Raw genomic sequence first — 17837 nt, 5'->3', positions numbered from 1 at the left:
TATCGAAGGAGTAATTACTTTACATTTTCAAATAGTGAATGTGAACATAGTCATTCTGTTTCATTTCTATTCACATTTCTTTATGTCATCCAAAATCTCTTCTTAGTACAGCCATCACAGGAAGATGAAATGCTCTACTCAGGGATAATAAGTGTTTTCTAAATTTTATGCACAAAGACTCACAACATACCATTTTACAGCATCATACAATGTAATTATATGAATGAATATAATAAAAAGGCAATAAACTCCAGACCTTCTGAATCTCAATTCCCCAGTCTAACCACTAGGTCACAGCTAAGCAACATCTGATAAATGAAAGAGATCCAACCAGTGAACTTTTTAACACATGAAAGCTTAGCACACTGCAACACAGAGATTATATTCTTCCCTTCAAGCCAGTAGACTGCTAAAAGAAGTCAGGTTGGTAGCCACTGAGAAAAATGGTAAACAAACATTATTTGCACTACTCACTATGAAAAGATCCAACCACTCAACTCAAAGGTTGCCTTGCCCCCATTGCCATGGGAGCCTTTTCTGGTATCAGGCTATTTGAGAAAAGGAACCATGTGTGTGTATCAGACAGGTGCATTTTTGTGGGATGTGGCAGCATTTTAGGAAATAGTGATGGATGACACTATGGGATGGAGAAAGCATTGTGCAGGAGACTGATGGCCAGAGACCAAATGCTGCATGTGGTGATTTTACCTTTGGGTGGAGCTCTGCGGTTGGAAAGACCTTGCAATGTGAATCGCTTTCTAGCAAGAGCTGTGCGCTCAGGGTTAAGGCTGGTGGGAGCATCAACTAGGAGAGAGAGGGAGAGGGAAGAGAAATAAGGAAGGAAGGGTCAGCCATTCAGCTTATGGGACAGGAAAGGTTAGCACTGGATGACAACGAAAAATAGAGAATTGGTTTTGATTCAGTTCAAGCCTGAGCAAGAGCTAATCAATTAGAAAGGTGACATGAGGTTAGTGATTCAATCAGCTGAGCTAACAGAGCCGCTGGGCTGAGTTTGGCTCACTGAATTTCAATGGAGAAAAACAAACAAGCAAAGACAAACAAACAAATAAACAAAAACAACACAAGAAAAACAGGTGAGGGGATGTAGCTCTCATCAAAGGAAAATACAGATTAGCAGCAAGCTCATTGAAAAGGATCTAGTGCTTTTTCCTATGAAAACACATCACTGTGGTTGGAACAGCAAGGCTGTAGGGAGAAATAAGAGAAGGAGCCTTGCAGTGCAGGATACACACAGACAGCAAGTGTTGTGAGCAGTAACATTTCTACCCACTACCAGCTCAGCAGTCTGCCATGATCAGCCCTGTGACTGCTGTGCTCTCAGCCTTACCTGCTGAAATCTTTCTAGCAGCCTCCAAAGCTGGCACCTAGTAATGTGCCCCACCTGGGACTTGCTGGGATGTAAGGATGGCCGTGCCATCAAAGCATACATGTCAGGCTCTTATGTGGGTAAGCCCACCGTGCCACCTGATGATCGCATTTATAAAGATAAGTCATACAGGGATCAAAGTCCTAAGACTCTGGATTTCAAACATATACAGTTAATCACACTGCAGGAAAGAGGTGGACCAGGATCCAATCCCCTGACCCATGCACTCATGCCAAATTATTCACGTCTTTTTCTTTGTGTGGACAGATAACACAAAGAAGGACTATGGCAAATGATCAGGAAAAAAAACTATGTGCTAGCTGCCTGGTTCCCTGCCTTGGGATTTAACCACTAACTTTCTTCTCACTTTTATTTCATACATTGTCAAGTTAAAATCACTAGAGGCACAAACAAAACCAGAAATACAAAGGAAACATGGAAAGACAGTGAATCCAGACTGATGGAAAAGCATCAGACACACAAACTGAGCTTCCAAAGGAAAGTGCATCCCATCACTTCCTGATTTGCAGCCAAGACAATCCAGGATACAAGGTGCCTGCATGCATAGGCGGGTGTGAAATGAACAGGTTTTAACAGCACTGAGTGTTACATCAGCATGTTCAGCTCCTTCCATCCTGGGGCCTGATGCCAGTCTTGGGCCAGGCAGGTAAGGAAACACTACCAAGGACAATGTCAGCTGTGGGGCTGCACATTGGTGCACTGGGATGTATGTGGCTTTCCAGACCACCTGTTCTGGCCTTCACACCTTGCTGTGATTGCTCCCACTGCTAGGTAATGCCTGTAAAGACACCGTGGGCCTGAGACAAGGCCTGTCCTGCAGGCTGAATTTTGGATCACACTGGATTAGCTTATAAAGAAACCAGAAACTTGTATAGGAAGTATATTACTTTCCCATTTGTGAAGAGCAAGCAAATCCATAGCACTCAGTAACAACCGAATAACAAGGAAAGTAAAGCAGTGAATGTGTGCAGGGGGAGGGTTTGTATGCTAGTTCTACTAGTTCTTCAGCCCTGGAACTGTACCATTCACAGAGGGATCTCTTAGTATTTCACAAGTCCCCATAGCTGCACAGTGTGTGCCATTCACTACAGACTGGTCTCTAGTTACAAGCTGTCTGCACTGGAGTTCCTTCAAAGCTTTTTCTTTACACTGCAGGTATAACAAATAATACGAAATCCCATTTCCAGACATAATAAGGACTAAATCTAAATTTAGATGTGCAACAGGTTGATCATGAGCCAGCAATTCACACTTGTGGCAACGAGGCACAAGAGCATCCAGGGCTACATGAGGAAAAGCCTTATCAGAAGGTACAAGGAGCTGATGCTTCTCCCCACTCAGCACTGGTGAGACCTGTAGGTCCTGTGCTGGGCTCCCAGAACTAGAGAGACATCAGTGTACATGAGTGAATCCAGCAGGGAGCAATGGGTATTAGTAAGGGATTGCAGATGCTGAATTATGAAGAGATGGAACTGTCCACACTGTACAGAAAAGGCTGAGAGGGTTTTCATCAATATATACAAATTCCTGATGGGAGTGAGTAAAGATGGAACCAAATGTTTCTTGGTAGAACCCAGTGACAGAATGAGAGACAATCTGCATCGACTGAAAAGACAGAAAATTCCAATTAAAAACATGAAGGGGAAAAAAAACATTTTTCACTGGGAAGAGTAAAGACTGAGCCTGTGTGCACTGGGAATCTGTGGATACTCCATCCTTGAGCACATGCAGCACCTGACTGAACACAGCCCAGAGCAACTTGTTCCAGCTGCCCTTGCTGTGAGCAGGCTGGCGGTACTAGCTGTACTCCAGTGGTCCTTGTAGCACTTGGTTTCCATATAACTTCAAGTGAGCGAACTTACCAATCAGGTCCACACAAAAAAACCCAATATATGTGGACAACACATAATCACATGCACTTATCCATAGCAGTGATAAAGCAAATATACCTGGCCAATGGTTCTCCCCCACCACCACACAAACACACACACTGTGCTACAGAAAGAAAACAGCATTTAGAAATAACCTGCTTTCATGCTAACTGCAAAGGTGTTGGGAGAAATACAGTCAGTAGGTGGCACAAAAGAGACAATGTTAGCAGAGCTCCAGAATCCACACTTCACTTACACTGCAAACGAACACAACCCCAGAGTCGCAGCACGATTCCTACGCACCTTCAAAAATAGGACCCAACTGTGCACCCTTAAAGTGACTGAATTCAGCCCTGCAGAGTCCCAGCTAGAGGCTTAGTGTCTCACAAGGACACAAATTAAAACCGCAGATAAAAGTGGGACATCAGAAGCTTTGCACAGCGTGTTTTGCAGAGCAGGATGCGCACACACACACCCTGAATCCCACAGAGAGAAGTGAGTCACTGCTTAGCCCTGAGGGAGCACCCACATAGCAGAGCATGAGGTGGCTCTCAGCTGAGCTAGCAGCGAGTAGCAGAGGAATTACAGTGAGAGCTTATGAATTTAAAATAAAAGACTGCTTTCCAAGTTTTGTTTTGTTTTCATTTAAAAATATTTCACATTTAAAAGATACCTATTTTTACAGAAACATGCTTTTAATTAATACATTCCATGACTTTCTGTGACCACATGTGCTTTTATTTACTATAAACTATCAGGGAGCCTGTATATAGAGGAGGTAAAAAAAAACAACTGGGACACAAAGCAAGGACATTTGTTAGCAAAATTCATAGGCAACCTTAACATTAAATATGGCTAGAAAGTAAGTTATCCAGGATATAGAGGGCTGAAAATGCATACTATACCTCCACAATTCTATTCTTAAGAAGCAGAATTTATATAAAGATCAATGTAATGCATCAAAACTTGAGCCTGACAATTCCTAAACTGTTAATGCTCCTTGGTATTCAAGAAGTTTCACAGTGCAGTGTCATTTTTTTTTTTAATGTTAAACTTAGAAAACAAACATTCTAACAATTCTGATAAACTCTAGAAATGATTTTGCAAAAACAGAACTATTACCCTTTGGAACCAAAAAGCTCTGTCTCAGAACTCCTACCTCTCTTTTGTCTGGCACTGGGACTGGAATTCCTGTTTTTGTTGTTAGATGCTTCCACATTTGATGTCTCGGATTTGTTTTCATACATGCTCGATGACTTTCTGCTATACCTTTGGACAAAAGAAATACAAAAATAGTTATATTCCTGTTTAAGAGCTACTGGAGCACTGAGACATGAGTCAGATACCTGCAGTAAGCATCCTTTGTTACCAGAAGCCTAAAGTTAAGGAGAAAAAGGCAGGTTTTAAAACCAGGTGTCCTATAATAGTCTGCATCTGTGCACACGTGTATGGTGGAAGAAGCCATCCTAGCCCCTGCATCCTTCCTCTTTTTGGAAGTGTAACAGATTTGGAAGAAAGAGTTGAGAAACTAGATTTCAGAAGAGGACTGGATCTCAGTTCTCCATTCTTTAAAGCTTGAGTGTACTTGATTCCAGGAAAGAAATGAGTGCTGGATGGACACATAGAAGTCATAGAAGATGTAGATGAGCATATGGATCCCGCTGCTTCCAGGACCCCATAGCCTCTGTTCCTTCTGCTATTTGAAAACACAAATTCAATTGGAACATATATTTATGCAACTGAATCACAGACCAGAGGATCCATCTTGTCAAATCTGCACAGGTACAGACATTGCCATTTGTAATGGGGATGACCCCACTGCCCCAGGTTCATATAGAATTCAAGCTGCAAAGTTTTTGTGTGGTTCTTGCCCTCCTCATTCTGCCTGGCAGCTTAGTTTGGGTGTCTGACTATTATCTTTGGCAGTCTGATTTTTCTACCCATCTCGTAATATCTACACACTTGAAATATTCTTCCAAAATGCTCATTATTAACATGTATCAGCAATCATATTGCTGTTTACAATTAACATACGAGATTTCATTCTTAACATACGTGTCTTGCTGTAAGGGAAAGCCCAAGTTATTAAAATCTTAAAAACACTTGGACTGCTAGATATTTCTGAATACTTTTAATTACAAGGCAGCATGGGGCTTCTTTGTATTTGAATCCCTAACCTGTTTCTGATGGAACCTTAACAGAGGTCTCTGTTACGTCTGTTAAATCTAAATGTGATTTTACAGCCGGATGTTAGGTACAAAATTGGGCTCAAAATAGATACGGGAACAAATCCAAAGCACATTCACATTTCCTTATTGTTTTTTCTCTGCCCCTTCCCATCTGGGCTGAGATAACTGTGAAACATGCAGCTGACAGAGTTAAAGATTTACAGCTGTGAGAAAGACTCCAAGAAAACACACCAGCTCCTCTGAAACAGCATCTGCAGTAGAATTCCAAGTATCTGTGTATACCTTTGTGCACAGGATGTTTTTGTGTGGATGTATGACTGAATCGATCATTCCCAAAAAGGCAGATGATCAGTTAGAAAAATAGTCTCTTTAAACTGCATTTGTTTCAGTAGATTAGGAAACAATACTAAGGGATCATTTCATTATCAGTGAAATGCAGCAAAAACCCTTTCGGAGAGATATCAGCAGCAACAGATACCACAAGACATCTCATTTTAGGATTAAACAATGAAACTTTCGGGAAGAATCTACAGAGAGAGAATTTACATAGATTGAACAGGATTTAGGGACATTCATCAACCACCTGTATTAAATGCATCAGCTGTGAGTGTTTATTTTGCAGAGATCTCAGCTCCAATCCTTAGCTCATGGAATTGCAGCCCTAAGTGCTGTGACGGCATGCAAACAAATAAAGGGAACTGTGAATGGATATGGCTTGGGGAGGCAGAGGTTTTCTGCAAACAGATTTCCTCAGAGTCACAGTACAGGTTTGGCAATTCCCAATAAGCAATAATCATTTTACAGAAGGGCAACCCAGAAGAGGGCATTGTAACAGTTAGAAATATCTCTGCAATTAACTTCCAGCTGCTGGCAGAGCACTGATTATGCTGGCTGCTCTTTGGCTAATAATATCTCTTCCTGGTTTAATAACAGCATCTTTCACAACCGGGGCTGCTTAGTCATGGCAGTCATAAACAGACTGTGCACATGTCACAAAGTCTAACTTCCTGCTCTCACTTCTTGCTGCCACCCAGCATCCCAAACCTGGCTGCAGGCAGGGCTCCACAGTCTGAGGAGTTCTGGATCCACTATTTCTCATTTGTCACTGCAGAGGTGTCTCATGCTGCAATTCCTCTGTCCTTGCTCCTCTCTGAGACATATTACAGAAGATCAAGGTGGCCCTGGTTTACAAGAGCCTCTAAGAGTTTGCACTTTGTTCCATTTATGAAAGTCCAGTGTCTTGTCCTGTCATGAAGACATAAAATATTTTCTTGCCCCCTATGATAACCCAGCATTTGGAGTGGAGGCACCAAAGCTCTCTTCTCTGTGGTAGTCAGTAGAGCATGTACAAGCACTATGTTTTCCTTTTGACTTTATCCTTTCTAGGATAAATATATATTCTTTCTTCCTGGTGCTGATCAATTTGCCTATAATTTCTACTTTGAAAATTCTCACTTTAAAAGCTTTGTGAGAAGAACTGATTTGAAATATTTGTGAGTGCAGTTCATTTGTTATTTGAGCAATGCTCTCCTTCTATCTCCAATGTGGTTTCGCTGAAAGATTCTCACCTTAAACCTCTACAGGTTAGGCTTTAAACCTGAAATATAACCAACCCAAGAGAAAATACTATGCAGGATTAGCAGCACTACATGTATTTAATTTTTCACGCATTAAGTTGCATAGCTCTCAAAGGCTGGCTCTGTTTACCTGGGATATCTTGGTTTTTTTAGTCCTGCAAAAGCAATAATGAAGAAACTTTTACAGTGGTATGTCATGCCAACTCATTTAGCAAATTTGCCAGCAACTGGGGCATTATAAAGATGTGCCAGTGGCTCCATTTAACATCCTGGAAATGTTCCAGGGAGCACATGGTTCTTTGGAAGATTCAAATAGTGATCTTTTAAATGAATTCTGCATTGTGATTTTGAGTTTCCCCATGAGCAAAACTTTTATCTGCATTTAATGGCTCTAAATAATATGGAGGCAGTTTAGTAAGTTCATACTCCATAAGCTAGACATAGAACAGTAAGAATTTATGTACTGAAAACGCAAAAACCAAGACAAAGACATGGCCCTGATATGCCATAACAGCTGTTGTTACCTGGTTATATTGGAGGAATTCATTGGTGCATGGTACACACTCTCAGTGATTCTTTGGTGTAGTTGACTTGCTTCTGTTATAGAAAAAAGTAAAAATAAATTGATTCAAATTGTATAAGCTGCTTCCTTGCTTGTGTAAAATACGAGAAAGAAAAAAAGGAGAGGAAGAGAGGAGGGGAGGGGAGGGGAGGGGAGACAGATGCTGACAAGCTGTTTTTCACGGCCAGGAAAGTCAGACACTAAGAAGTGAGTGAATGGAACGAACTGCCCTTAAACTCTCAGGTTGCTGAGATCCTGGGGCTACTTCACTCTGGAAGAAGAAAAAGCTTCTGTCAATGAGATTAAAATGGAGAAAGAGGAAAGGGCAGCACTGAAAGATTAATCTTCACAAAGTCTTTTGTGGGTGGGAATGCTGGGAAAAGGAGCACTCGGGGCAGAGAGTCGGAAGTAGCTGCACTCCTGGTTTTGGCAACTGATTCACAGCCTTGCAGCCTCCTGAGCTGCATCCTTAATTCCTCTGCCTGCAGAAGAGACAATTATATTCAGCGGTGTCTATGCAATAAGGTGTTGCCCAAAGCCTTGCTAACACTGTATGTCACTGTGGAACTCTGTGGAGGACACACGTACTAAATGTTTGGACACTAATTACCCATATGCTAAACTGTTTATCACATTCCTTTGTCCAACTCCTTTGCCCTTTGCTCACTTAAACATCTCATCTGGTTCCTTCTAGCATTCCAACCCTCTGTGCAACTCTTAACAGTCATTAAAAACAGCTCAGACAAACGTTTCCTTCTTCATTCTTCTTACAGTGCACAGTTGGAAAAATATCCAGTCTTGGATTAAGCAAGGAATTACAGACTCTTCTTTCATAAGTCATTGGAAATAGAAGCAATCATTTAATAGCACTGGAAAAGGCATTTTCTTCCTGCTCTCGGTATTAGAGTAAGGGCTTTCATCATGTGATCATTTCAGAAAAGGCAATGGGAAGAGTTATAACAATATATCTGTGTTATATACTGTTATATATAAGAGTATATAACAGTATATCTTAAGACAAAACAGTGTAGAATATAAAAATATTTTCTCCATGAAGTATTTTTCTGTTCTGTAGAAGTCAAGTCAGCTTTTATACTTCAGAAGTAAATAACAGAAATAACAGTAGACATCAAGAGATCAAGTCCTGAAATAAGGCTGATAAGAATCTTGATTTCTTTCCTCAGCAGTTCTGCTGAACTGACTGCAGTGAGATTCAGAATGAAGAAGAGAAAGGATGATTAAGAGAATAGAAACAAAAGGTCTGTGTACAAAGCGTTTATTTATGTGTACATATACTTTTATGGCTTCCATTACCTTGCTGAAGCTCACATGCATAGTTGTGTCACTCCACTTAAGGAGACTGAAAGAACTTGTCTTTGTGAAACAGACAATTAAGATAAAGGTGACCTCTAAAGTCAAAGCACAGGTTTCCACCTAGGACAAAATCTGCTTAGGAATCCTAAGGATGTGGGAGGAGAGGCTTTGCTGGCATTGCTTTAAAGACTGTGTGTGACAGAAGCAGAAAATGACAGGTCAAAGCAAGAAACAATGCTAGGGCACAAGAAAAGTCTGTAATGAACACATCCATGCTTTTTTGCCCTAAGAGAACATGCAAAATGACTTTTTGGACAAAGTACATTACTGCTCATAAAAAGAACAGTATCTCAGGTAGTTTTCATCACTATGTTCTCTTACTATCTGGAACAACCAAACTGAATTTTGGCTGTCTTAGTCTCAATAGAAAGTCTGTCTCTGTTTTAGGTACTTACAAGGCTTCAGCCATTCATGTGTTGGGCATGTCACCGAACAGCTTTGCAGTGACATCTTAGTGAGAGAGGGAACTGTCATTAATCATATTTTAGAGGAAGGTCACTATGATGAGAAGATGGAAGAGGTGACTGACAGTCACATCTACAAATGTCAAAACATAAGGAACGTGACCAGATTTAAAACTGCCTACCCGCTGAAACAAACATAAAGAAACAAACAGAAAACAACAATCAGTCCCAAACCACAAAGTAAAATAAAGCATGAGACACAGAAAAGCAGCTGCTGTGTGCACTCATCTGTGTGGAAGGATCTTTTGTGTCAGTCTTGTAAGAAGGCACAGAATAAAGACTGAGCCCCCATCTCCTCATGTGCTGATAGAAATGAATGTCTCTAGCATTATGCTTGAGAGGGAGCACAGAGAAAAATCACGTTCCTCAGACTAATTGTGAATGGAATAATCATTCATGCACAAGGGTTTAAATTCCTGCAATCCAACTTCTCCTTGCATTGAAGCTCAATTCTTGCTGATTTCACTGCTTGTAATGAGTTACATTATAACTCATCCCATTTCCATATTGTCATACACAGCTACAGAAAGAAGGCAGCATCATCAGATCACACTGTGTCTTACCTCTACATGCTTCCAGTTGCCCTGTTAGAACTTTGCGTATCTCAGAAATCCAAGTGTTTTTCAGCTCAACGGAAGATGCCTGACAACACAAGAAGAAAAGGCAANAGGCAAAGCAGATCAAAGCATGCTACCAACCCCTTGGATATCCTAACATATGTTTGCTCTCAGTTTCATGTAAGGATGAAACTCCATGGTTAGGATTTCAGATCAAAAGAAAGAGTGCTCTTCAAGATGGAACAGTTACCCCGAATCTAAGGCCCAGTCCTTGCCTTTCTGTCCAGTCTTCCAATTAATTTTTCATTACTTTGCTTTCTTTTCTACCCAAAGTCATATGATATATTGGTATACCCATAATATACAATGATAGATGGATAATTTTAGTGCCCACACAACACTTAAGATTTCAGTCATTATTTCATGACTGTACAGGACAGTGAAATCCACAAAACCGAAAACTTTGTTAAAAATAATTCAATTCAAAGGACGTGTAGTCCTCAGAAATAAAGGATTGTTATTACCTGAATGATATAGACTTCTTCTCTGCCATTATACCAGATCTCAAACTTCTTGTTATCTCCTTTTACATTTTCTGTGATGCCCACTGTGCTCATCTGTTTCAAAAGAGAAAATTAGAAGCTGGACTTAGGAGAATGTAAATAGTTTGTAAATTCAAGATGCATTTTTAAAAGGCTGTATTGAGTTGCAAAACTAAGGTTCACATCTGGAGTTGTAGGACATATGACTGGGTCTGTCTCCAAATCAAAACTAAAGTGAGAGCTTCCATTTACTCAGTGTTGCAAGATAACTCCAGGTCTCCATGTGGAGACCTCCTGTATTGTTAGAACAAAAGATTTATTTCTTCCCCCTTTCCCATTACCACATTTTTTACCTTTAATGAATTTTTAAAGCTGTATGAAGCTGTCTTCTCATGACCATCTGTGTTTTCCTCTCGTTTCTTGCAAAAAAGCAGCATCTTTGTGTAGAGGAAGAGGTGTCTCTGCATCGGTTTGAATCTTGCCAAGTCCTTCACCTTGTTGTGACCCTTCTTGTGGTCAGTCCACACGTTGAAGGAACCTTGCATCAACAGCTTACCAAGCTCACCTACATCCCCCTGGCAGGCAAGGAAAAGAGAAAGCATACATTATGTCCAAACTAGGTTAATGGCAGGCACAGATCTATGCAGAGACATGTGCCCAGGCATCCCTTCTGTTGGAGGGCAGATGTTACATCTGCAAGGCCACCTACTCATATCTTGCTAAACCTGTGTGGATTGTTTAACACATTGCTTTCCATGTCCATAGTTCCCACTTTGCCTCCCAGTTCACTGTGTCAGTACCATATTTAGATCATATACATTAGCTGTCCCCTTTGATGACCACAAAAGTAGCAAGCACTTCTGACAAGAACTGGGTTTCAACACTCCTGACTCTAAAAGATTTTCTGTTCAGTTTCTTCTCTGCTATGATCTTCTTACGTATTCATCCCTGAGCAGGATCTTGAAAGACACTTGGATGTCTGAAGGCACAGTCTGGTGCCTAGAGGTATGGAGGTGTGTAACTCTCTCCCATTGCAAAACAGCATTTTGTCAGTACCTTCCCAGCTCACTATCTGTAAACTACAGTGCTGTACAGCCTTGGGCGAATGGAGAGCAAATGCACCAGAGAGCCATAAAAGTATTTGAGGGAGAATGAAACTAAACAGGAAACAGGCCTTTCTGAGTTAAAGACCTTGCCTGAGGACCACTGATGGGCAAATACTTCAATGGATATAAATGACATTTGGCTCAGATTCCACCAACAAAACATTTACAGCTCAGTTCAGTACTATAGAGTGTAGTAATATGTAGATATGGCATATATCCAGAACCAATTGGCTGACACTGTGAGCTGCACTCACAGAGTATTACTGTGCTAAAGAGTGTAGTAGTAAGTGGATGTAGAGAACGTGGCAACATCCACATAGTAATGTGCTTCAGTGAATAATGATGAGCATAATTATGCTAGTGGCAAGTTTAACTGGCAGTACTTTGCATAATAATTTTAGGGAATAATCTCAGTTTATTATCAAAAGACATATTTTCAACATTGGTGTGTTCTATTGACTATGAGGGCAGATGATGGCTCTGCGTGAGAATGAACAGATTTGCACAGATTGCAGATAGGTCTCCCTCTCACTCACCACCTTAGATCTTAGGTAGAGTAGTGAGGGATCTCTAGATCTGCAGAATAAGGGTATGTTTAGGTACTGTTTTGCTCCATAGAGGGATGTTACTATGACTCTCATCCATTAGATGAATGGAGACAGCAGTTCGCAGCAGTTCTACAGAAAACATTGAATATCAGCCCCAAACCCCTGGCCTGTGTCTTCACTGTGGTCAGAAATACAGAAACACGCTATTTCTGATAACTTGTGCTAGAGGACTGTGATATTTTGTCCTAAAGGAAGTTTGTTTAAGGTGAATGAATTTATCCTTATCTCAGATACAATTATTTGCTGTTAGAACAGTACATTGGATCTCATGTTTATGGAAGATGAGATATGTATGAATGGCTAATGTACTGCATAGCCAATGGACAAATTATCCAGGCCACAATGTATATAAAAGAAAGATTGTAGGAAACGTCTCAGTAAGTTCTACTATCCAAATCCTTTACTCTGCTTTTTTTGTGGCTTGGCTACAAACAAACAAAATGAAAACATTAAAAACAAGCAAGCAAACAAACAAACATCAACATTAAACACGAATTCAACTCCTCAAGCCTGTACATACACAGCTCCATGAAACAGACTTGCCTATGCAATTAGGAGCATTCATCAGCTGCCACAAAACCTGCCTTTCCACTGGCACAGTATCTGCCTCTGAAGGTGTTTTTGGCAAGTATTCCTACCATGAGAAAAAGTCCACAAAAAGAGGTGCGGCTTTGTGAGCAATGGGAGGTTCTTATTTGGCCATCACGGCTGAGCACCAGGGACAGATGGAATGAGAAGAAGGAATTGTGTGTCTATGATACATAGCTGAGCATGCATTTACATTCATTTGTAAAGTAATGCTGGCACAACAGGCATAGTTTCCTCAGCTATCAGTTGGAGATGCACTTGAAAAAAAAGAGATAAATATCGAAATCAAAACTTCTGAAGCTGTTCCATCTCGCAAAATAAAGTTAACCCTTTCCACTCAGGCATAATACAGACCCTGCCACTTTTTCTGTAAGTAAAATTCTGCACAGAATACTGTTTTTCTGGTGCTCAGATTATTACTCTGATCTCAGAATTCTTTGAACCTTACATTTTTTCCTTTAATTTTTCACCCTGTAGCTATTTCAGAATGGGCATTCACATCACCCTAAGGCCTCATTTCACCAGACATGCTTTTGCTTTACACATTAGTCACTTCCACTTCTCACTCAATGGTTCATGTTCTGTACCAGATCTTGTAAGTCTGATCACTTCAGTGGAGCTTCAGTAGATATACATGTATATACACACACACACATATATATATGTATATATCTATGTATGTATGTATTCATGTATTCATGACCTTATTTGTATTGTAGCTGTTATTTCACACCTTGGATAATAAGTTTGCCAATCACTGGGGTGGATTCTATTACCCATTTTAAAGGGAATCCAAATATTCTTCCCTAAGAGCAAAAGATCTGGAAATACTTGAGTTGCATAGGGGTCACAGAAGTTTCAGCAAATTTCTTAAGTTACGTCACACATTTTTGCTGCCTCTCACTTACAAATGTGTTTTGTCTGTGATTACTCACAAGGATTGCATTTCTCCCATTTCCTTCCCACCCTCATCTCCCACCCCCACATGACAGGTATGTTGGCATGTCTTCTTGATAACCACAACATACCAATCAAAAGCACCCTTCAGAATATGATACAGGCTCATGCAAAGTGTACCAGCCATGGGCACAGCATGATCTGTGATGATAAAGAACACTGCATGAGTCAAGACAACAGTAAGAGCAACAGCAAATAATACCTCGTATCCCGTGATTGCTATCTGGTGCATGGAGTCATTTACGGATTTGATGATATCAAGCACTGTGGCCAAGGCCTCTTCCAGTTCAGCAGTACCCTCTGAATTCTTGCTACATTTCAGCATTTCCTGATGAAACAATGATGAGAAAACTACTTGAAAATTTCTTATATCGGAACATAACACAGCCCTCTCTGGAATTTGTGCTGCTTAAACAAAGCAGAAGAAATATAGGATAAAGTAAAAACAGGACATTCACCAGGAGTGCCACTGAAGGTGAACCCTTTGAATTTCTTCACATGTTCAAGTTTTGTGGGTTTATTTGAGATAGGACCATTTCTACACAATTACCATCATCTTTCATATATGACAAAACTACTTCCTTTTATTTATTTTTTATTCCATACCTGCTAGAAAAGAAACTCAATCTTAGTATAATGATTTCTGCTATTACAGTATTCACTATTTTTTTGGGGTATTGGATCCAATTTGCATGTCCACTACTGAAATTATTAATTTATAGTCCAAACTTGTAAGGACTGAGGTTCCAGTCAAGAGGTCTTTGTAAGCTCTTATCTGATAGATAAAGAAATTCTGCATGAAAAAAAGTGCACAAAGACCACTTCTGCCTACAGAGGAGGCCAGAATCTCTCTCAGATGCACAGATATGTGTTGTTGTGTTTTGGAGGTTTTTTTTACTTTATTTTGTAGAAAGTATTTCTTGGCAATGAATATCCACTTGAGATCAGAACCAGACTAAAAGCACCTAGGGGAAAAATGTTTAATCGATACAAAATCACATACGGTTCATAGAGTTGTGAGTAGACATGAATCTCAAAGCAGTTGGAAGATCCCAAATGGCAGGAATCTGGCCTCAAATACTGAGGTAACCAGGCCTAAGAGGATAACAGCAGGATGCATTCTTATGTTACTTGTTGCACAGTTTCTAGGACCAGTATGGATCCCTGCTCTCTGCATAGCAGGACTACTGCTTTTTAACATTAGCTATGCTGTTTTGCAGCCTTCTGGTTTTGTAACTGTGACCCACAGTTTAAAACTAGTCTGATCATAGAGCATCAGGGCACACTGCTAAGGCACTTCTTTGTGACCAACTCTTCAGACTCCTATTTTCCTACACTCATAAAACGCTCCTGCCTCCAGGGATTCAGTGCACCATCCTCACAGACCTCATAATCCCTGACAAAATAAATGTCCTTGCCAGTGTGTTGCTAAGTACAAAACTGGTCTGACCAGCCTCAACCCCAATGGCTGCCAATGGCTGCAACCTGTTTTGCTTGAGAATTTTGCTCCTTGATCTTGTTACATTTACAGACATTTTTCAAATTAAAAATACAGTCTGGTTTACTCTTGCTTTTCTGAACATCTTGACATTTTCTTCTTTCCCCCTGAAAACTATGTCACTATCATCAAAAAGTTTCAGCATCTATTTCCTGTTGCTCAGTTCACACCAGAACTTCAAGCACAGACCACTCTTATTTACAGCCAAATCAAAAGGGAGGCTCCTATACTCAATCTGCAGAAAAATTACAGACAATTTATTCTTAGCTGGGGCTTCAGATGTAGGAGTGGCTCCTTCTTAAAGGTTTGAGTCACAACTACAGTAAGTAGCTAAAAGAGTTCTGTTGAATGAAGATGGATGTCAGGGACAGGATAGTGAATATCAATTCATGTTTTTAAATTGCAAAGCCACATGGAGCAAATAAAACCAATTTTAATTTCTGATTAAAGATAAAGCAATAAAATATTTGCTACATAAAATACTCTATTTTTTTACCCCAGCAGTCCTTATCCTGAAATAGAAGTAATTTTTTTTGGCTCTGTTGCTATTTTACAGCCTAGCATTACAAAATATTTGTTGATGAAGAAGTGAGAGATGATTTCCAGTCAGTCCTCCAGAAAATAGTACTGATAAGCAATTCTATACATAAAACAAGCTATGCATAGGAATACTTTGCACCATCATAGAAAAGTCACCTTTAATAGCAGCTGGTACTTGGTAATTCTCTGGACCGGCTTTAGAAGATACGCATCTAGTGAGAGCTTATGATCCAGTTTACGCTGACATTCCTGCAAGAGACGGCAAAGAGAAAAAACGTTGTTTCTTGAAACACAGGCAAGGCACCAAGATTATTATCATCCGTAATCTATGTCTGCAAATTGTGAGAGAAATTTGCTCTATCTGCTTAGGATTTTCCAGGTTACTTACGCCTCAGTGAAAATATATAGAAACAGAGCTAATCAAAGGTTCAACTTAGTGTTGGAATCTGGCAGGCCCTGCTCGTGAGAATGTGATCATCTGGGGTTTGCAAAGAAGTCAGAAATTGTTTGGCTTGCTTGTAGCCTGAAGAACTAGGCTTCTGTCCAGTTTCTATTCTATCCACTAATTTTTCTAATCTCCTATAGAGAGCACATTGACACATACTGAGCACCTGCCATCAGTATAAGAAGCATGCAAGAAAAGTCTGCATTTTTCTGTAAATTTTCTAAAGCAGAGAAAGAAGGAAAACAAGTTTTGACGGCCTCCCGCTGCTACTCTGCAGTGTAATTCCACCTGAAAAAAGATGCTGTCTCCACACTGCCTCCAGAGAGCTTCAGACCTTGGCTTGTTCTGACAGTATTTTTCATATATTTGGAGGTCCTCTTTCTGCAAGAAAAGGAGAGCTTAAGGTATTAAATAATCCATAGAGTATTTGCCATGAGTCAGACTTTTTCTTGCCTTCCATCCTAACACATAGAATGAATTAATTCATGGTCATAAGTCTGTATGTAAAAATATACTGAAGCTACCAAACCTGCACTTTAATGTTGTGAAGTTACATAAACAATAAAACGATGTTTTCTCACTTTTTGCACAAATCAAGAAGACACTAGAATGTAAGACACATAAGCTAATTGCAAAGCTGTTCTCTTTCAGAGAGGGGAATAGATTGTTTGAAAATAATAAATAAATAAACAAGATTTTTATTAATGCTACTGGCACAGAACAATAAGTGGTAATTTTGATGCCACAGGCCAGACAGGAAGAACTACTTAAACTCTGTCCTATCCAGATTAGAAGCAGTAGATCCACTTGTCCTGTCCTTTGCCAACTCTCCAGGTGCTCCCTCTTAGGTCCGTAACAAAATCTCATTGACTGCAGTGAAAACAAAGGCAAACTCAGTGAAAACCCAAAGAGATTTCAAGGTCTCTAGGCTATACGGGTGGATGCAGGCAGATAGATGTTCCTCTGCCAGTTTATTAGCTCACTAACCACAAGCCCAGCTGCTCTGAAACCCTACAGCCATGCCACTGCAGAGCAGTACCATACAGATTCCTGAGCAACACTGCCGATGTGTGAGCAGTTTGGAGCTTTTCTCTCTGCACCTATCCAGGTGGACATGACTTTGGTGAATCAAAGGCAGCACCAAAAACAAAGGAAAGGTATTTCTGTTTCACTCCTTTGTGCTTTCAGCACTGAACAGTGTCTGCCTACTCTTGGTTTGGGGCAAACATTTTCTTTTGGATAGACCTACTAGAAGAAACTAGTATTGTTGCTGTCTTCCCCTACAGTCTCGGGTTGGTGTCACCTTGATGAATCAGACGAAAGCAGAACTGTGCAACACCTCACTGTTTCAAGGATTATGCAATAAGAAAAGCTCCACTGCTCTCTGTCAAGACTAATGGTGCTGTTTCGAAAGAAGCATAGATTTTTATTCACCTAAATAGGATTGTCTGCACATGTTGCCTCAGAAGGAAATTAGCAGGGGGTAAAATTCAGAAAAGTCAAATAATCAGGAAGTCTACTCAGGCATTACAGAACAGAAACAGTGATACT

The 17837-nt window shown here is 40.3% G+C and overlaps 1 protein-coding gene across 12 annotated transcripts in view; it reads right to left on the bottom strand.

Annotated features, from left to right (window-relative positions):
• Positions 1-17837, bottom strand: part of MCF2L2 (MCF.2 cell line derived transforming sequence-like 2) — a 133488-nt gene that overhangs the window by 12360 nt on the left and 103291 nt on the right. For 9 of the 12 annotated variants that reach the window (XR_004308301.1, XM_032446475.1, XM_015871536.2 and 6 more), the window contains 9 exons: positions 16575-16667; positions 15998-16090; positions 14006-14131; positions 10898-11119; positions 10527-10619; positions 10009-10087; positions 7570-7642; positions 4439-4548; positions 709-804 (listed from right to left, as the gene is read on the bottom strand). Coding sequence is in view for 11 of the 12 variants with exons in the window: in XM_032446475.1 (XP_032302366.1) it covers positions 709-804; positions 4439-4548; positions 7570-7642; positions 10009-10087; positions 10527-10619; positions 10898-11119; positions 14006-14131; positions 15998-16090; positions 16575-16667 (985 nt within the window). In the remaining variant the exon portion in view is untranslated. The remainder of the gene's footprint in view (positions 1-708; positions 805-4438; positions 4549-7569; positions 7643-10008; positions 10088-10526; positions 10620-10897; positions 11120-14005; positions 14132-15997; positions 16091-16574; positions 16668-17837) is intronic. The other 3 variants (XM_032446474.1, XM_032446476.1, XM_032446477.1) reach the window with 1 other exon arrangement.

The sequence above is a fragment of the Coturnix japonica genome, chromosome 9, assembly GCF_001577835.2.
Source record: "Coturnix japonica isolate 7356 chromosome 9, Coturnix japonica 2.1, whole genome shotgun sequence".
NCBI lineage: Eukaryota > Metazoa > Chordata > Aves > Galliformes > Phasianidae > Coturnix > Coturnix japonica.
This window is presented reverse-complemented; position numbering and strand designations above follow the sequence as displayed.